Consider the following 17,088-nt stretch of genomic DNA (forward strand, 5'->3'; position numbering starts at 1 on the left):
GAGATCTTCCTGGGACTAGAGATGGCGCAGACCCTCCCTGTAATGTGTCTGATCGATTGTTTCCTGCCCAGTCTGTCTGCGATCAGATCTGATGGTGGGAATATGTATACAGGACCGAACCGATAAGAGATCTGATCGTATCCGGGAGACACAAGGACCTGAATCTCACAATTTGTATAGATGTCCCGGCATCTAAACGGAACCGCAGAAAAGCTACGGGAATCCCGGCGATACCGATCACCACTGTGATACCGATATGTCCGGTCAGTGCAGGAGACACAAACCCCAGACCCGAGACACAATTACTTATTCTGGCGTTAACGTATATATACGGTGCTGATGTAACCAGCAGCCAGATTATGTATCACAGACCGCGATCCCGGAGCAGCACAATATGTACAGTATAAAGCGGCTGCACTGGTATAAACTCGGCCACAAAGAGAATAAAGCTAATTCTAGCAGATAGAAGCTCCAGCTCTATTATAGACAATGTGGCAGCTCTTAGAAGAGCCTTTGGGGTGACAGCATGAGGCGGAGCAGGTTACTTGGCGCTGGTGTACTTGGTGACGGCCTTGGTGCCCTCGGACACGGCGTGCTTGGCCAGCTCTCCAGGCAGCAGCAGGCGCACGGCGGTCTGGATCTCCCGGGAGGTGATGGTGGAGCGCTTGTTGTAGTGAGCCAGGCGGGAGGCTTCCCCTGCGATGCGCTCGAAGATATCGTTGACAAAGGAGTTCATGATGCCCATGGCCTTGGAGGAGATGCCGGTGTCAGGATGGACCTGCTTGAGCACCTTGTACACATAGATGGCATAGCTTTCCTTCCTGGTCTTCCTCCGCTTCTTGCCGTCCTTCTTCTGAGTCTTGGTCACGGCTTTCTTGGAGCCCTTCTTGGGCGCTGGTGCAGACTTGGCGGGATCAGGCATGATGATCACTCACAATCCTTCTTCACTAAAACAGAGAGAATAATGATGCTTCCTCCTCCCACCGCAGCCGTATTTATAGGCAGCCCATGCAAATGAGAAATGCTGTCTGCTCGTTATTCTACAGGAGGAGCAAATCATGTGACCTGTGGGAGCGTCATTAGCCCCGCCCAGTGAATGATTTATTGGTGTTTCTTCAAGTCTCGTCACCATTGGTCGGATTCACATCTACCCAATCACAGGAGCCGAAGGGCGGAGCAGAAACATATAAAAGGCAGCAGAAAGAGAATAACGGTGACATCTCGGAGGAAATTCTCTTGTACTTTTAGAATTCACTTATCGTTATGTCTGGACGCGGCAAACAAGGAGGGAAGGTTCGGGCCAAGGCAAAGACCCGCTCATCCCGGGCAGGACTCCAGTTCCCCGTCGGTCGTGTGCACAGGCTCCTCCGCAAAGGGAACTACGCCGAGAGGGTGGGCGCCGGTGCTCCGGTCTACCTGGCCGCTGTGCTGGAGTATTTAACCGCTGAGATCCTGGAATTGGCCGGTAATGCCGCCCGGGACAACAAGAAGACCCGCATCATCCCCCGTCACCTGCAGCTGGCCGTGCGCAATGACGAGGAGCTGAACAAGCTGCTGGGTGGGGTGACCATCGCCCAGGGAGGCGTCCTGCCCAACATCCAGGCCGTGCTGCTGCCCAAGAAGACCGAGAGCAGCAAAGCGGCCAAGAGCAAGTGATCACCGCTTATCCCAGATCATCCCGAACACCAAAGGCTCTTCTAAGAGCCACCACATTGTCTCCTACAGAGCTGGCGCCGCTGATCTTGTCTGATAAGGATTAGATTTCTTATGACATGTTCTTTATACAGGGGTTATAGTAGAACTGAAGTTTCTTTCATTAACAGTGTGAGACGGATTGGACACCTTCACTTCTGTTTTTCGGCTCTTCAAAAAAAATCTAAAGAAAACTGTTCCTATAGCAGAATGTGAGCCTCCGGACAAGGACAGTTTCCTGCTCACTCCATCCCCGCTACCCTCACTAAGAGGGATGGGTACAGTTTCTACATATGGATTTTTGGGGTGCAGCCAGCCTTTCCCCCGCGCCGCACTTATGCCATCTGCCACCTACCTGTTCTAAGACTACAACTCCCACAGCATGCACTTACAGTGGGGGGCATGCTGGGGGTTGTAGTACTTACAGTGGGGGACATGCTGGGGGTTGTGGCACTTACAGTGGGGGACATGCTGGGGGTTGTGGCACTTACAGTGGGGGACATGCTGGGGGTTGTGGCACTTACAGTGGGGGACATGCTGGGGGTTGTAGTACTTACAGTGGGGGACATGCTGGGGGTTGTGGCACTTACAGTGGGGGACATGCTGGGGGTTGTGGCACTTACAGTGGGGGACATATTGGGGGTTGTAGCACTTACAGTGGGGGACATGCTGGGGGTTGTGGCACTTACAGTGGGGGACATGCTGGGGGTTGTTGCACTTACAGTGGGGGACATGCTGGGGGTTGTAGTCTTAGAACATGTAGCGGGCAGAGGGTGGATTTGCGGCGCAGGTGGGAGAATGCTGAATGTTGTTCTGTTTGTGGTAAACGAGACTGATCGGAGCTGATCTGCCGGTAATGTGATCTCTACGGTGGGGAGTAGCGGATTATTACAGCAGGAAGATCCCCTGAAATATTGTTACATATAATCTGTTGGCTGTAATCTCCCCATGGAGTATAACCCCCATCATTACACGTTTAGGGAAATAATTCATCCCCTTAACCCTCTGTCTGTAGAAGGCTCCGCCCGCACATCATGTTAGAGATCATCGCTCTGTAGAGACTTCTCCGCATCAGCCTCACTAGGATCCCCTCATCTGCTCCTCCGTTTCCCCTCCGCCGCCCTTGTCTTCTCCCTGGACAAAGACAACAACATAGGAATGTAATCACGTGTACAGGGACCAGACAAAGAGCGGGAAATTCAAAATCTCCAATGAATAAACTATCTGGGTTATCGCTCCGCCCACAAAGTTAACCCTTCAGTGTCCTCGTTATTTATGCTCTTCGTTTCCCCTTCATAGCCCATGGTCATGTGTCAGGAGACTGAATCCTTACAGACCGGGGGGGGGGGGGGGGCGCTCTTCTCTAACCCCAGAATATGCACTGCAGTCCCCGGAGCCCCCGGTCACATTACACTGCAGTCCCCGGAGCCCCCGGTCACATTACACTGCAGTCCCCGGAGCCCCCTGTCACATTACACTGCAGTCCCCGGAGCCCCCGGTCACATTACACTGCAGTCCCCGGAGCCCCCGGTCACATTACATTGCAGTCCCCGGAGCGCTCTCTGCTTCACTAGTCCCAATCCCTATATACACTTACATGGTGCACTATAGTAGAGCGCCCCCATATTTAGTCTCCATTCGGGGCTGCATTGACTTTATATTACGTTTACAAGAAATAAGCCCAATAATTATCCGGATGGATAAAACACCATGTGCACAACCTATTATCTAAAGGGTTACATTAACCCCAAATCTCTGGTAAATCAATTGTTTCCTTATGTCTATCCATAGATCGTCTATTTATCACAGCAGTATAAATCGTTACAGTTTATACAGATCAGATACATTGTGTTACAATAGCGACACCTGGTGGTGAGAGCTTTGTATTCTAATCTTTACATGTTACAAAATAGTAACAAGTATTTGTATTTCCCAGGTGCTGATACAAGTTACAGAGACACAAATAGATACAACTATGGATGGTGACTAAGACTTATAATAACACAGCACAATAATTTCAGCTGCTCTTATATCTGGTATAGGATAAACAGGGTGTATAAGTGTCCTAAGGGGATCTAGAACAAATAAATACGTCTGCATTGTCCTCAATATAACATATAATAAAGTGATGTAATATAGAAGGTTTGCATATTAGGGTGAGGAGTAACAGATATTTATCTCCAGGATCCTGAATTATATGATCTCCTTGTTGGAGCTGCGGGGCAGGAGCTGTCACCTCTGACCGGGCTCCGGGGAGTGTTCGGGCCGCCAGGAGAGGAGAGAGATGCCGCAATATAGAACATGATCCGGGGAGAAAGGAGACAGGGATAGCGGGGACCGGAGAGGACAGCGGAGGGAGCGGAGAGCAGTGAGGGGGTCCGAGGGGCTGAAGATGGAAGTAGAGGTAAGGAGCAAGAAGGAGAAAAGTCCGGAGGAAACAGCAGCACCTGGGATCCTCCAGGATTTACTCCAATGGCTGTAAAGTAATAGCCCCGATCAAGATACAATAGATCCCCTATTCTCTGTAGGATTATATCCCCGGATCTCTCGTCTATTATCTTTTGGTCTCCAGCTTCTTATTGTGATTTGTTTTTCCTCCCAGAATATAGTTGCACATGACCTGTATGGATTCCTGTGTATTATTGGGATCATAAAGTGAACATTACAGTGATGTATTACAAGGATGAGAGAGGAAAGACCACATACCGGCCTCTGCACTATTCCTGCCCCTGTTTGTTGTCGTATCCCCTCATTCTCCCGAGGAGTCCGGATAATATTGCTCTTCACCGGGAAACCCGGATCCGAACCTGGAGATATTCAGGCAGCATTGATTAAAATATTGGGTGAATGTTTGTCAATTTGTCCATCGCGGCTTTTTGCTTAGGGATTCGTCACATTCAGTATAAAGGTTGTTGTGTCATCTGCCTTAATACAAACCTAACACTAAATCCTAAATCTAGAATTAATGATATTTATTCTGAAATAAGAAGTATAAATGTCTATTATGATTTAGTGAAAAGCTCCATAGGGTCTTCTTGTCTCTATCTTATACAGCAGGAGGCCGCGGCTGTAACACATAACCTGTCCCTACTGCACAAGTCATATAGTTGTTAGATGTATTAGTTATTATTATATTATTTTTAATATTTTGCAAACACAATCAGACAAGGACATGCAGAATACATTCATACAAAAGTTATTCTACCATTTTTATTACTAGCAGAAGTCCCACACTGAATGAGGATTGGTTGATGAGGTCACATGATCTGTTCCGGCCAATTAACAGATACTTTCCCATTACTGTCAATCTTAATAAGCAATTAGAACGTTCTCTGCTCAATTATAGAGAAACATTCTAATTGCTAATTGAGATTGACAGTTAGGGAATAGTATCCGCCTATTGGCCAGAACAGATCATGTGACTTCATCAGCCAATCCCCATTCAGTGTGGAACATATTAAGATTTGCCCGAGTTGAATACGAAACTATAGTGAATGGAAGAAGGATTTGTGCCGATCTTTCTGGTCACTTACCTGACTGTGTGTACAGCCGCCTCCCTTTTATAATTCGGAATATATGACCCCAATAATACACATGAACCCCCGGTGTCATACGGGTAATGTACAAGCAGTTCCTGTAATGGAGAAACAAATGACAATAGGAACCTAGAGACCATCAGTTACTAGACAAGGGATCCGGAGATATAATAGGAGACAGTATAGATAGGACCTCATTATAGAGATGGCGCCCCCTATACTGTAGCCTCCTGTGTGTAATAGAAGCTCCTGGACACATCAGATCTCCAGCCGCCTCACTCGGTACATGGATAGACCGGGACTGGCTTTATACAATGACCGGAAACAATCGCTGACCCGTCCTCGTGTTATTACAAGGAGGGAGAGGACGGGACAGAATCAAAGAGCGGGAAACTCAAACCCCCGGAGAGGAGCCAAAGAGCGGTCAGTATCCGGCTATAGAACCGCTGGTTATTTTCCCGTTCATTCAATAGGGGGCGCTGTCCTGTTGGTGGTTAATTACAGAATGGTGTCGGCTAGTAATGTATTCTCCGCAGTGTACAGTGTTAGTACAGAACTCCCGGGCAGCGATCATAATCAGGGCCATGTAATGTTACATTCTACGGTCCCTCCACATGTTCAGGGGAAGGAGTCTCCACATCCTATTATATTCATGGCTCTATATAGAATCACATCACCTCCCACCCGAACTGCTACTAGTTTCCCTGTCACTATACACATCGGCCAATAGTCATCTATATGACAGGACACAACTCGGGCCATTGATATTAAGTCCTAGTAAATCCCCAAAACGGGTTCTCTCCTTATACAGCTTCTATAGCCCTTTCATCCCAACCACGTTAACTAGAGATAATAGATTATAATAGATATAATAGACCACTACGACAGATACACAGCAGTGCAGACACAGGGAACTCTAGCTTTTTCCATAGAACATGTGGGCGGCTCTGAGAAGAGCCTTTGGGTTGATGTGATGGAGCCGAGTAGAAGCAGAATTAACCTCCGAAGCCGTAGAGAGTGCGGCCCTGGCGCTTGAGGGCGTACACCACGTCCATAGCGGTGACGGTCTTCCTCTTGGCGTGCTCGGTGTAGGTGACGGCGTCACGGATGACGTTCTCCAGGAAGACTTTCAGGACACCGCGAGTCTCTTCATAGATGAGGCCGGAGATGCGCTTCACACCTCCCCTGCGAGCTAGACGGCGGATGGCAGGCTTGGTGATGCCCTGGATGTTATCCCGGAGCACCTTCCTGTGCCGCTTGGCTCCGCCCTTACCGAGCCCTTTCCCTCCTTTACCGCGTCCAGACATCTTCTCTATGTAGCGAGTAGACTGCAAGATACTGAGTGCGGCAGAGTCCGGCTTATATAGCACAGGAGCGGACCGAGAACAATGGCGACTTCCGGGGCGTTTATTTTACTGAATTTACATTCCTGGCTCCTCCCTCTCCCTCCGCTGATTGGCTGAACACTGTAACGGTCCCTATTTTGAATCTCCCGCTCCTTCTACATTACTCGCAGCTATTAGTTTGCGGCTGGTTACTAATCCGATCCTTCTCAAAATGTAACGAATAATCTTTAGGAGATCTGAGGAGCAGTCAGTCGTCTGCAAGATTTATATTACCAGCGATATCGGCGAGAATCCGGCCAGTGTAGAATAAAGAGGAAAATCTACCGAACACCGTGAGCAGCTGCATTCATGTTACCCGTCAGGTTCAGGTGTTTGCGCACAGCAGAGAAGCAGATAGCGCTTCTGGTCGGTGAGATTCGGTATTGTACAGATCACAGGGGAAATGATTTATATACAATCGATGAGGCGATTATATTGAGTCCCTAGAAGGTGGGATCAATCCCCCCACTCTTTATACTCAGAGGATCTGTCGGTACCGGGCAAAATGGCGACAGCTCCGGGTATTACAGCAGCGGTTCTAGCACGAGGAGCGATGTGAGGGCTTCTGATTAGGTCACTAGGGCTGCTATACACTGAAAGAGTTAATAGACCGCCAGGACAGGACAATGGAGGGATTTAGAAGTGATTTTGTGGCTGAGAAGGAAACATCATAGTGCTGTCTATTAGCGGGACATGCACCGCTGCTGCCTCTACCAGGGATTAAAAGAAAAGCACATTTGGATCGGCCACCAATATTAATATCTTAGGCAATGAAAGGGTTAAGATGACAGGAAACAATTGTTTACCATAATCCTGCGGACCCAGCCCCGGACTCTGTATGAGCCCAAGCGAAGTATCGGGGGATTCAGATCGTTTTGGTCTGAAGAACGATCCATTCACAAGAATCGATCACTCGGGCAGTATTACCAGGTCTACAGGACTGCTCACCCCCGGGCACCAAGACTCTGCACACATTGTACGACGTTATATAAAGCCCCGATATGTGCAATGAGAGTGACCGAGAATAATCGTCCGAGAGCCTAACCCCACGTGTTAATATATGATAGAAGGGGAGAGATCGGAATAATAGATCAGCAGATGATCGGGAATATCACAATCTCGGGTGATCAGTCAATGAACCTCCAGTATCGGGGATATAGCTCTGACCATAGTGTTAACCCTTCAGTGTCCTTGCTGCCTGCCTTGTATTCCTCCTTCATATCCCGATTACTTGTTATATATGTCAGGAGTCTGAAGCCAGCAGTCCTGACCGGAGGGGACCGATCCTCTGTAACCCCCAGAATATACACTGCAGTCCCCATAATACCGGTCACCCCCAGGAACTAATACCGCAGAGGACAATTCTATACCTGCACATTTCCAGCACTGAAAGGGTTTATTCTAGAGAACTATACTGGATCCTGCTTATGAGAACAGGCGGAGAATCGGGACAGAACTGGAGACATTCAGGAATCAGCTCGTTCTATAGATAATTTGGTGGCTCTGATAAGAGCCTTTGTGTTGTATGCGGGTCCCGGGTAGATCTAAGCTCTCTCCCCACGGATCCTGCGGGCCAGCTGGATGTCTTTGGGCATGATGGTGACCCTCTTGGCGTGGATGGCGCACAGATTGGTGTCCTCAAAGAGTCCCACCAGGTAAGCCTCGCTGGCCTCCTGCAGGGCCATGACCGCCGAGCTCTGGAAGCGAAGATCAGTCTTGAAGTCCTGGGCGATCTCTCTTACCAGGCGCTGGAAGGGGAGCTTCCGGATCAGCAGCTCGGTGGACTTCTGATATCGGCGGATCTCACGGAGAGCCACTGTACCTGGACGGTAGCGGTGAGGCTTCTTCACCCCACCAGTGGCGGGAGCGCTCTTCCTGGCGGCCTTAGTAGCCAGCTGCTTGCGGGGAGCTTTCCCTCCGGTGGATTTACGCGCGGTCTGCTTGGTCCTGGCCATGATTCTCTATAGACAAGTCAGTAAGAAGTGATCGGGAGAGGAAAGAGCAGAACAGTTATAGTCCTGGCCTCATCGTGATTGGATAAAGTAAGCCACACCCCCTACATCCCATTGGCTGATTCATATAAAGCTGAGCCCGCCAAAACACATGGGGCGTCAGCCATCGATCTTTGTTCAGAAGAGGCGGGGCCCATCCTGGCCCTATTCGGTCCTGCCTGCGGACAGACGTAACTCCAAGTAATAGCGCCCTCCCCCGTGTCCCCTCAGACATGACGCGGTGCAGTATTCCGAGTGTTCAGATTGTCTGCCGCTCTCCCATATATAGGCTATTCGTGACTGCATGGCTTTATATAGTAATAAGACTAAGCAGCCCAATAACCCTCAGAATAGGGAAAATACAGGGTTACATTCACCCCCAAATCTCTGGTAAATCAGTTTCCGTAATCCCGTCTATCCATAGAGCGTCTATTTATTAAAGCAGTGTAAATCCTTACAGTTTATACACAGGAGATACATTGTGTTACAATAGCGACACCTTGTGGTGAGAGATTTATATAACCTTTTATGTTGCCGATTTGTATCAAGGAGATATTTTCGCCAAGCGCTGACACTATCAGTGTTACAGCAGAACATCCTCAGTTCAGTGTTCATAAGGGGATCTAGAAGTAAAGGCAGATGCATTGTGATTTATATAACAATATAATAAAGTGATGATAATATAGAAGGGATTTATATCACTATCATAACTATATATCCAGGGTGATATCCGGGCGGTGATCATACAGCTCTGTCTGGAGGAGGTGGTGGCTCTGAAAAGAGCCTTTGTGGGATAAGTACAGGACGAGGCTCCCGATTATTTCTTAGTCGCGCTCTTCTTGGCTTTAGTCACCTTCTTAGCCGGGCTCTTGGCAGCTTTGGGTTTGGCCGCCTTCTTAGCCGGGCTCTTGGTCACCTTCTTGGGAGCAGCCTTCGGCTTCTTGGGGCTCTTGGCCGCTGCAGGCTTCTTGGCTTTCTTCGGGCTCTTGGCCGCTGCAGGCTTCTTGGCTTTCTTCGGGCTCTTGGCCGCGCTCGGAGCCTTCTTTGGCTTCTTAGGGGATTTGGTCGCTTTCTTAGCTGCTGCAGGCTTCTTGGCCGCAGCCGCCGGCTTCTTCTTGGCCGCCTTGTCCTTAGTCTCCAGCTGGTTCTTGTTGATCTTGAAGGATCCGGAGGCGCCGCTGCCTTTCACCTGGAGCAGGGTTCCCTTGGTCACCAGCCCCTTGATGGCCAGCTTCAGGCGGCTGTTGTTCTTGTCTACATCGTATCCTCCGGCAGCCAGAGCCTTCTTCAGGGCGGCCAGAGACACCCCACTGCGCTCCTTAGAGGCGGACACGGCTTTAACGAGCAGCTCGGACACGCTGGGACCGGAGGGTTTGTGGCTTTTCTTAGCGCCCCCTGCGGCTGATTTCTTCGGCTGCTTCTTGGACTTTGCGGCCGGATCGGCGGGAGGAGCGGCGGCTGGTGCGGTTTCTGCCATAGTTTATCGCTGCCGTCTATAACAATAAAAATACTGCGGAAGAGAAATATAGATTGCGGAGCTGCTGGCGACTCTTATATAGTCAGTGGCTGCGCTCTGATTGGCTGCTGAGCTGCCATTTTCATGAGCTGTTATTGGCTGACACAGAGCACAGGCCCCGCCCCATTCTGTCTGGTCCCTAAGAATTAAACAACCTACTTCTCATTATACCAGATAGGAGAACAGATACAATTGTTGTGTTGTGTAAATATAAGCTTTAGTAACCAACCATAGTTGTTGTATCTATTTGTAACAATTGTATCAGCCTTTGGGGAAATAGAAATACTCGATGTTACAATTTGGTAACATGTAAAGATTAGAGTATAAAGCTCTCACCAGCAGGTGTCGCTGTTGTAACAGTCACTTATTGATTTCTCAGAGATTTAGGAGTAAATGTAAATCCTCTAGGTAATAGGTTGTGCACATCGTGTTTTACCCAACCTGAGAATTATTGCGATTATTTTCTCTTATGATATATTAATGCTACAGCAGCCCCCCAGATGTAGAATGAATATGGGGGCGCTCTCCTGTACTGCGCCATGTATATAGGGATAGGAATAGTTCTCTGAGGACGTATATTGTCAGCATTCAGATGTCTGTACAGGAGCAGCCGGTAATCAGTGTGAACACCCGAGATGCGGCACCGCGTTATGTCTGAGAGGACACGGGGGAGGCTCCCGGGATTGTTCTCTGCGGTTAACTCTTTCAGTGCTGAGAACTGTGCAGTTATGTAGGATGGTGTCATGTGACTGGGTATGGTCGGATCTGTGCTCTGGGGATAGAGAGGAGCGATCCCCTCGGTCAGCACTGCTGGCTTCAGTCTAATGACAACTGTGACCGCTGACCGACAGACATAAGGAGGACACTGAAGGGTTAACTGTGTGGGCGGAGCTATAGCCCCGATACTGGAGGATCATTGGCTGATCATCGGAGATCATGTGATTGTGATATTCCCGATCTTCTGCTGATTTATTATTCCGATTTCTCCCCTTTTATCATATAATAACACGTGGGGTCAGGACGGGGTCAGGCTCTCGAACGATTATTCTCGGTCAATCTCATTGCACACATCGGGGTTCCATATAATGAGAAGCGGGAAAATAGCGGAGAGGATTGTTGGGGAACAAAGAGCAGAAATTGGCACGACAAAAAAATGCCGCGGGCACGGAAGAGTTAACAATGATTTAACCGTTTGGTGCCTCCTGGGGGCGGAGCTATAGCTCCATACTTTTTGTTCATTGTCTGTTTATCGGCTCCTCGTGGATCCTGATCTTCCGATCTTACTGATCGCTTCTCCAGATCTTTTACTCTTCATCCATATAAAATGTGATAGAATAAAGTGAGAAGAGAGTAATGGACGGATATTATACCTGATCGTTTATAGATCTGCAGAGATCGTCCGGGAAATTCTCTCCTAGACCTCCGACCCCTGATTGTCATTGCGGTAATAATCTGCTGGGTGTGATCGGGGGTCTATGGGGGATGAGATCTTCCTGGGACTAGAACTGACAGTAACTTTCTTATATATCCACATAAACAATAAATGTACAATGTAATAAAAATAGAGAACAAATAAAAGGGGTAAAATACAACTGGATCACTGGATGGTAAAAGGCAGAAATACAAATCATCAATAAAACATCCAGTAAATAGATGATGCGGCTCCTCTGATCAGATGTACAGGGGATAAAGCTGCTGTGCGGAGATCAGTAGTGTGTACTGGGCTGTAGGATAAAATGTATGAAATAACACAGGGAACCAACCGTGTGCACAGACTGATGGTTACAGCCGCCGACCGGGAGCCCGTCTATATAGAAGAGTCCTGGGGTCAAGCTGTTCAGGCGATTATTTAGCGCTTCAATTATAAGGTTTCTAAAGAAAATAATTTCTGATTTAACCACAAATTGATTTTAAATTGATCAAAGGCAAAACACCTGAAAGTTCACTGCAGGGGTTAATAGGAAATGAAGATTGGCAGTGAGTTTACAGCACATAAAGAGAGATGGAAACTATACTACAAACCACCACTAGAGGTCCCCAGAGGACAGGAGATGAGGCTGATGGATTCAGTCCTCATTGTGAATGCAGTAAATGCTCCTGAGGCTTCATCCAGACCGGATGGTTGTAGCTTCAGTGGCGTTGCCACCCGGGTGGGGGGGTGCGGCCCGCACAGGGTGACACCAACCTAATGGGGTGACACAAAGACGCTCCGCAGCATCCCCCACCCGGCCTTCACGGTGCGCCCGTCCGTAAACATGTTTGCATGTTTTTATATAGGAAAAGTGGGTGATTTGAACTTTTAACATGGAAGGGGTTAATGCAGCGGTCTTCAAACTGTGGCCCTCCAGATGTTGCAAAACTACAATTCCCAGCATGCCCGGACAGCCAACGGCTGTCCTGGCATGCTGGGAATTGTAGTTTTGTAACATCTGGAGGGGCACAGTTTGAAGACCACTAGGTTAATGTGTGTCTTTCAAACTTTTATTAAAACTTTTCTATTTTATTTATTTCTTTAATGATTCCTCCTATAAGTGTTATAAAGTGTAGATTCCTCAGACAGATGAATAGAGTTCTATTGATCTCTATTAATCTGTGTGCTCTGTGATCCATTGATAGAGCCTGGTCCAGCCAGGATCTATCAATGACAGAGCTTGGACTGGAGGAAGCAGTGGTCAGTCCTCCGACTACCTCCATAGTGGATGCCCCCCCTGCGATCGCGCTGCGGGGGGGGGGGGCATCCACCCCACTAGCCCACCAGGGAGCATTCACATCTCCCTTTAGACGCCTCTGTCAGCTTTGACAGCGGTGATCTAAAGGGTTAATAGCCAGCAGCGGTGATCGCCGCATGCTGGCTATTAGCGGCGGCCTCTGGCTACTGAGAACAGCCAGGGGTCTGCAGAGTATGGAGCGGGCAGGAATCCTGAGCCCGTTCCATACATACTGCAGAGCGCCGCAAGCATCTCCCCATGCAGACACGCCTCCTCCCCTCAGCTCTCCGAAGCTACAGCTGGGGGGAGTGAAGGCAAAGGACGCAGGTCTGCACGGGGAGCAAGAAGCCACGCCCCCTCATCTCCCCCCGCACGTCTGCAGAGCAGGGGAGAGGAGACATACACAGCTTCTCATCTCCCCTGCTCTGCTTCGGCTTACACAGGCTGCAGAGTATGGAGCGGGCAGGAGTCGGGTGCCCGCTCCATACAGACTGCAGATCGTCACCGCCGCTGCCGCACTTGTCAGGTCTGGCCCTGCTTGCCCGAAGCCGGGCTAAGGGCCGGACAAATTCACCTGCCCGGCGCCCAAAACTGCTAGTCCCGGGCGTCGGGCGATAGAAATTCCACATCCCAGCTATAGAGAAGACGTCACCTGTAGTCACTGATATCATTGTGTATTCTCCTCACTATAGAGAAGACGTCACCTGTAGTCACTGATATCATTGTGTATTCTCCTCACTATAGAGAAGACGTCACCTGTAGTCACTGATATCATTGTGTATTCTCCTCACTATAGAGAAGACGTCCCCTGTAGTCACTGATATCATTGTGTATTCTCCTCACTATAGAGAAGACGTCCCCTGTAGTCACTGATATCATTGTGTATTCTCCTCACTATGTCCTATCAGAGCTGTAGTCGCTTGTCAGTTCTACAGTTAGGTCAATGAAACTACAACTCCCAGCATAACCTCACCACTGCTCAAAGGGGTACTCTATTGGAAAACATTTTTTTTTTTTTTTTTTTTTTTTTATCAACTGGTGCTACAAAGTTAAACAGATTTGTAAATTACTTCTATTTAAAAATCTTAATCCTTCCAGCACTTATTATCTGCTGTATAAGAGATTCACAGGAAGTTATATTCTTTTTTAATTTCTTTTCTTGGACAGAGGTGTCAGCACAGAGCACTGTGGTCATGTCAAGAACTGTCCATAGTAGGAGCAAATCCCCATAGTAAACCTATCCTGCTCTGGACAGTTCCTGATATTGATAGGTGTCAGCAAATAACACTGTGGTCAGACTGGAAAGAACTACACAACTTCCTGTGGAGCATACAGCAGCTTATAAGTACTGTAAGGATTAAGATTTTAAATAGAAGTAATTAAAAAATCTGTTTAACTTTCTTGCACCAGTTGATCTAAAAGTAAATGTTTTCCAGTGGAGTACCCCTTTAAGTAATTCTGGGAGCTGTATATTTAAATGGTGAAAACTTCTTTAACACTTTCCAATTCTGTGGCAACTGGTATATCTGATTAACCCCTTAAGGACCAAGGACGTACTGGTACGTCCTTGGTCCTGCTCTTCTGATATAACGCGAGGTTACACAGTAACCCCGCGTCATATCACGGCGGGCCCGGCATCAAAGTGAAGCCGGGACCCGCCTCTAATAGCGCGCAGCGCCGATCGTGGCGCCGCGCGCTAATAACCCTTTAGCCGCGCGCTCAGAGCTGAGCCGCGCGGCTAAAAGTGAAAGTTCCCGGCTAGCTCAGTCGGGCTGTTCGGGATAGCCGCGGCTAATCGCGGCATCCCGAACAGCTGACAGGACAGCGGGAGGGCCCCTACCTGCCTCCTCGCTGTCCGATCGCCGAATGACTGCTCAGTGCCTTAGATCCAGGCATGAGCAGTCATGCGGCAGAATCGTTGATCACTGGTTTCTTATGAGAAACCAGTGATCAGCATAGAAGATCAGTGTGTGCAGTGTTATAGGTCCCTATGGGACCTATAACACTGCAAAAAAAAAAGTGAATAAAGATCATTTAACTCCTCCCCTATTAAAAGTTTGAATAAGTTTCCAATAAAAAAAAAAGTGTAAATAAAAATAAAAATAAACATATATGGTATCACCGCGTGCGGAAATGTCCGAATTATAAAAATATATCATTAATTAAACTGCTCGGTCAATGGCGTGAGCGCAAAAAAATTCCAAAGTCCAAAATAGTGCATTTTTGGTCACTTTTTATATAATTTAAAAATTAATAAAAAGCGATCAATAAGTCCTATCAATGCAAAAATGGTACCGTTAAAAACTTCAGATCACGGCGCATAAAATGAGCCCTCAAACCGCCCCATAACCGGAAAAATAAAAAAAGTTATAGGGGTCAGATAATGACAATTTTAAACATATTAATTTTACTGCATGTAGTTATGATTTTTTCCAGAAGTTCGAAAAAATCAAACCTATATAAGTAGGGTATCATTTTAATCGTATGGACCTACAGAATGCATATCAGGTGTCATTTTTACCGAAAAATGTACTACGGAGAAACGGAAGCCCCCAAAAGTTACAAAACAGCGATTTTTTTTTCAATTTTGTCGCACAATGATTTTTTTTCCCGCTTCACCGTAGATTTTTGGGCAAAATGACTGACGTCATTACAAAGTAGAATTGGTGGCGCAAAAAATAAGCCATCATATGGATTTTTAGGTGCAAATTTGAAAGAGTTATGATTTTTTAAAGGCAAGGAGCAAAAAACGAAAATGCAAAAACGGAAAAACCCCTGTTCCTTAAGGGGTTAATATACTGGAATTTCTCACAATGCGCTACAACAGTGGTGTCTGTCACAACAGGCTAAAAACTTACTGGGGGGAGGGGGTAGGTATGGGGGTGACACCCTTTTCTACACCACCGGGTGACACCAACCCTAGCAACGCCACTGTGTAGCTTTATAACTTTTAGTTATATATCAGACAGGAGGCTCATATCTTATGCATTATTCTTTCTTTAATAATGCCCATAGCAGAACACTTTTGGTATTCAATTTAATAAAAGAAAAAACTTCAAACTACAACTCCCAGCAGTCCTAGGGCCACAGTAGTCACTCCTCCTCCGTAGCCCCTATATAAGGACTGCCCCCATATAGGTCTTCCTCTTTCTTTCTGCTCATGGCAGACCCAAGATAAGTGTACTCCATATTCAATAATTATACTTTCTGTAACCTCTATTCCTATAAGTGATGTTACTCTATAGGTGATATATTCCATAGGTGATATTATTTTATAGGTTACTGTAGTAATACCTCTTCTTTTACCCTCTGTACTTCTTCCCAGCGCCGGTTTACCCCGATTCTGGGCTCCTTTTCTCCCTGTCGCCGCTCCGGCGTCTTCCGTTACTCCTGCGATTAGATCGCGATCTCCCCTCCCCCCCCCTCTTTTTTCGCCATTTTGCGCTTCTCCTCTTCTCCGAGTTCGCGCGCGCGGGCTGGGGGCGGGGTTTTCTCCTTCCTGGCTGGCCGCTTTCACTGCGGCCGGCGCTCAGTAAAGGGGCGGCACCTCCGCGATCTGCGATCTCCTATTAGGACTCAGAGGAACGTAGTCTCGCGAGACTTCGTCCCCTGAGTGTAAAACTCCGGGCTCCCCTCCCACCGCACGACAGTGCTTCGCCTGCGGTGTGGAGGATCGGAACCCGGTACTGTGTCTCAGTAGGTAGTGTAGTTGCCCCACACACGTTGTCTCCCTGTGGATCGGAATTTATTCCGCCTCCGTGTATATTAGGCATACTTACTCCTTAGTTCTCTACCTTAGTCTCCCCTCTTTTTAACACTTCTGTTATCATGGCTGAGGAACCTTCACCTGCCCCTCTCAGAAGTGAACCCCTCTCTCTGGACTCGGCACATTTTATGTCCGCCACCCAGATTCAGGACCTAATTAACAGGTCGGTCCAAGCAGCCCTGGCCTCCTCCATGTTGCCCTCTGGCCCGCATCAGCCGGGTCCCCATGCCCCAGTCCCTTCTCTTCACGGTGGAGAGCCACAGATAAAGAAGGGCAAAGCTTCCCATAAAAGGAAGCATACCTCTGACTCCCCGGCAGGGGAAGATAATAATATGCTCCAGACAGTCCCTACCCCGGTCTGTCAACCCCAGCATGCTTCAGACTCCGCTCGACCCCTGGGCCTCAGGGAGTTACATGGCAAGAGGCATAAGTCCGCTAGGCGGGCAAAACCCGACTCATATGTGGACTCCTCTACTGAGGATTCTTCGGGTTCT

General features: G+C 48.1%; 5 protein-coding genes across 5 annotated transcripts; 1 reads left to right on the plus strand and 4 right to left on the minus strand.

Moving 5' to 3' along the window:
- Positions 1–541: 541 nt before the first annotated feature.
- Positions 542–922, minus strand: LOC130348016 (histone H2B 1.1). Its single transcript, XM_056554691.1, has one exon. The coding sequence runs from the start codon at positions 920–922 to the stop codon at positions 542–544; it is 381 nt and encodes a 126-aa protein (XP_056410666.1).
- A 332-nt stretch (positions 923–1,254) lies between these two features.
- On the plus strand, positions 1,255–1,729 carry LOC130348013 (histone H2A type 1). Its single transcript, XM_056554689.1, has one exon. It carries the CDS (start codon positions 1,264–1,266, stop codon positions 1,654–1,656), a length of 393 nt encoding a protein of 130 aa, XP_056410664.1. The 5' UTR covers positions 1,255–1,263; the 3' UTR covers positions 1,657–1,729.
- Positions 1,730–6,153: 4,424 nt separating this feature from the next.
- Positions 6,154–6,892, minus strand: LOC130348009 (histone H4). Its single transcript, XM_056554685.1, has one exon. It carries the CDS (start codon positions 6,533–6,535, stop codon positions 6,224–6,226), a length of 312 nt encoding a protein of 103 aa, XP_056410660.1. The 5' UTR covers positions 6,536–6,892; the 3' UTR covers positions 6,154–6,223.
- A 1,121-nt stretch (positions 6,893–8,013) lies between these two features.
- LOC130348011 (histone H3) lies at positions 8,014–8,574 on the minus strand. Its single transcript, XM_056554687.1, has one exon. The coding sequence runs from the start codon at positions 8,566–8,568 to the stop codon at positions 8,158–8,160; it is 411 nt and encodes a 136-aa protein (XP_056410662.1). The 5' UTR covers positions 8,569–8,574; the 3' UTR covers positions 8,014–8,157.
- An 847-nt stretch (positions 8,575–9,421) lies between these two features.
- LOC130348000 (histone H1B-like) lies at positions 9,422–10,107 on the minus strand. The gene has a single exon (XM_056554678.1). The coding sequence runs from the start codon at positions 10,079–10,081 to the stop codon at positions 9,422–9,424; it is 660 nt and encodes a 219-aa protein (XP_056410653.1). The 5' UTR covers positions 10,082–10,107.
- Positions 10,108–17,088: the final 6,981 nt, after the last annotated feature.

Source organism: Hyla sarda, unplaced genomic scaffold, assembly GCF_029499605.1.
Source record: "Hyla sarda isolate aHylSar1 unplaced genomic scaffold, aHylSar1.hap1 scaffold_860, whole genome shotgun sequence".
Classification (NCBI taxonomy): domain Eukaryota; kingdom Metazoa; phylum Chordata; class Amphibia; order Anura; family Hylidae; genus Hyla; species Hyla sarda.

Excerpts from the sequence above, each read along its gene's own strand:
- LOC130348016 (XM_056554691.1), bottom strand. The coding sequence starts at position 922 with ATGCCTGATCCCGCCAAGTCTGCACCAGCGCCCAAGAAGGGCTCCAAG.
- LOC130348013 (XM_056554689.1), top strand. The coding sequence starts at position 1,264 with ATGTCTGGACGCGGCAAACAAGGAGGGAAGGTTCGGGCCAAGGCAAAG.
- LOC130348009 (XM_056554685.1), bottom strand. The coding sequence starts at position 6,535 with ATGTCTGGACGCGGTAAAGGAGGGAAAGGGCTCGGTAAGGGCGGAGCC.
- LOC130348011 (XM_056554687.1), bottom strand. The coding sequence starts at position 8,568 with ATGGCCAGGACCAAGCAGACCGCGCGTAAATCCACCGGAGGGAAAGCT.
- LOC130348000 (XM_056554678.1), bottom strand. The coding sequence starts at position 10,081 with ATGGCAGAAACCGCACCAGCCGCCGCTCCTCCCGCCGATCCGGCCGCA.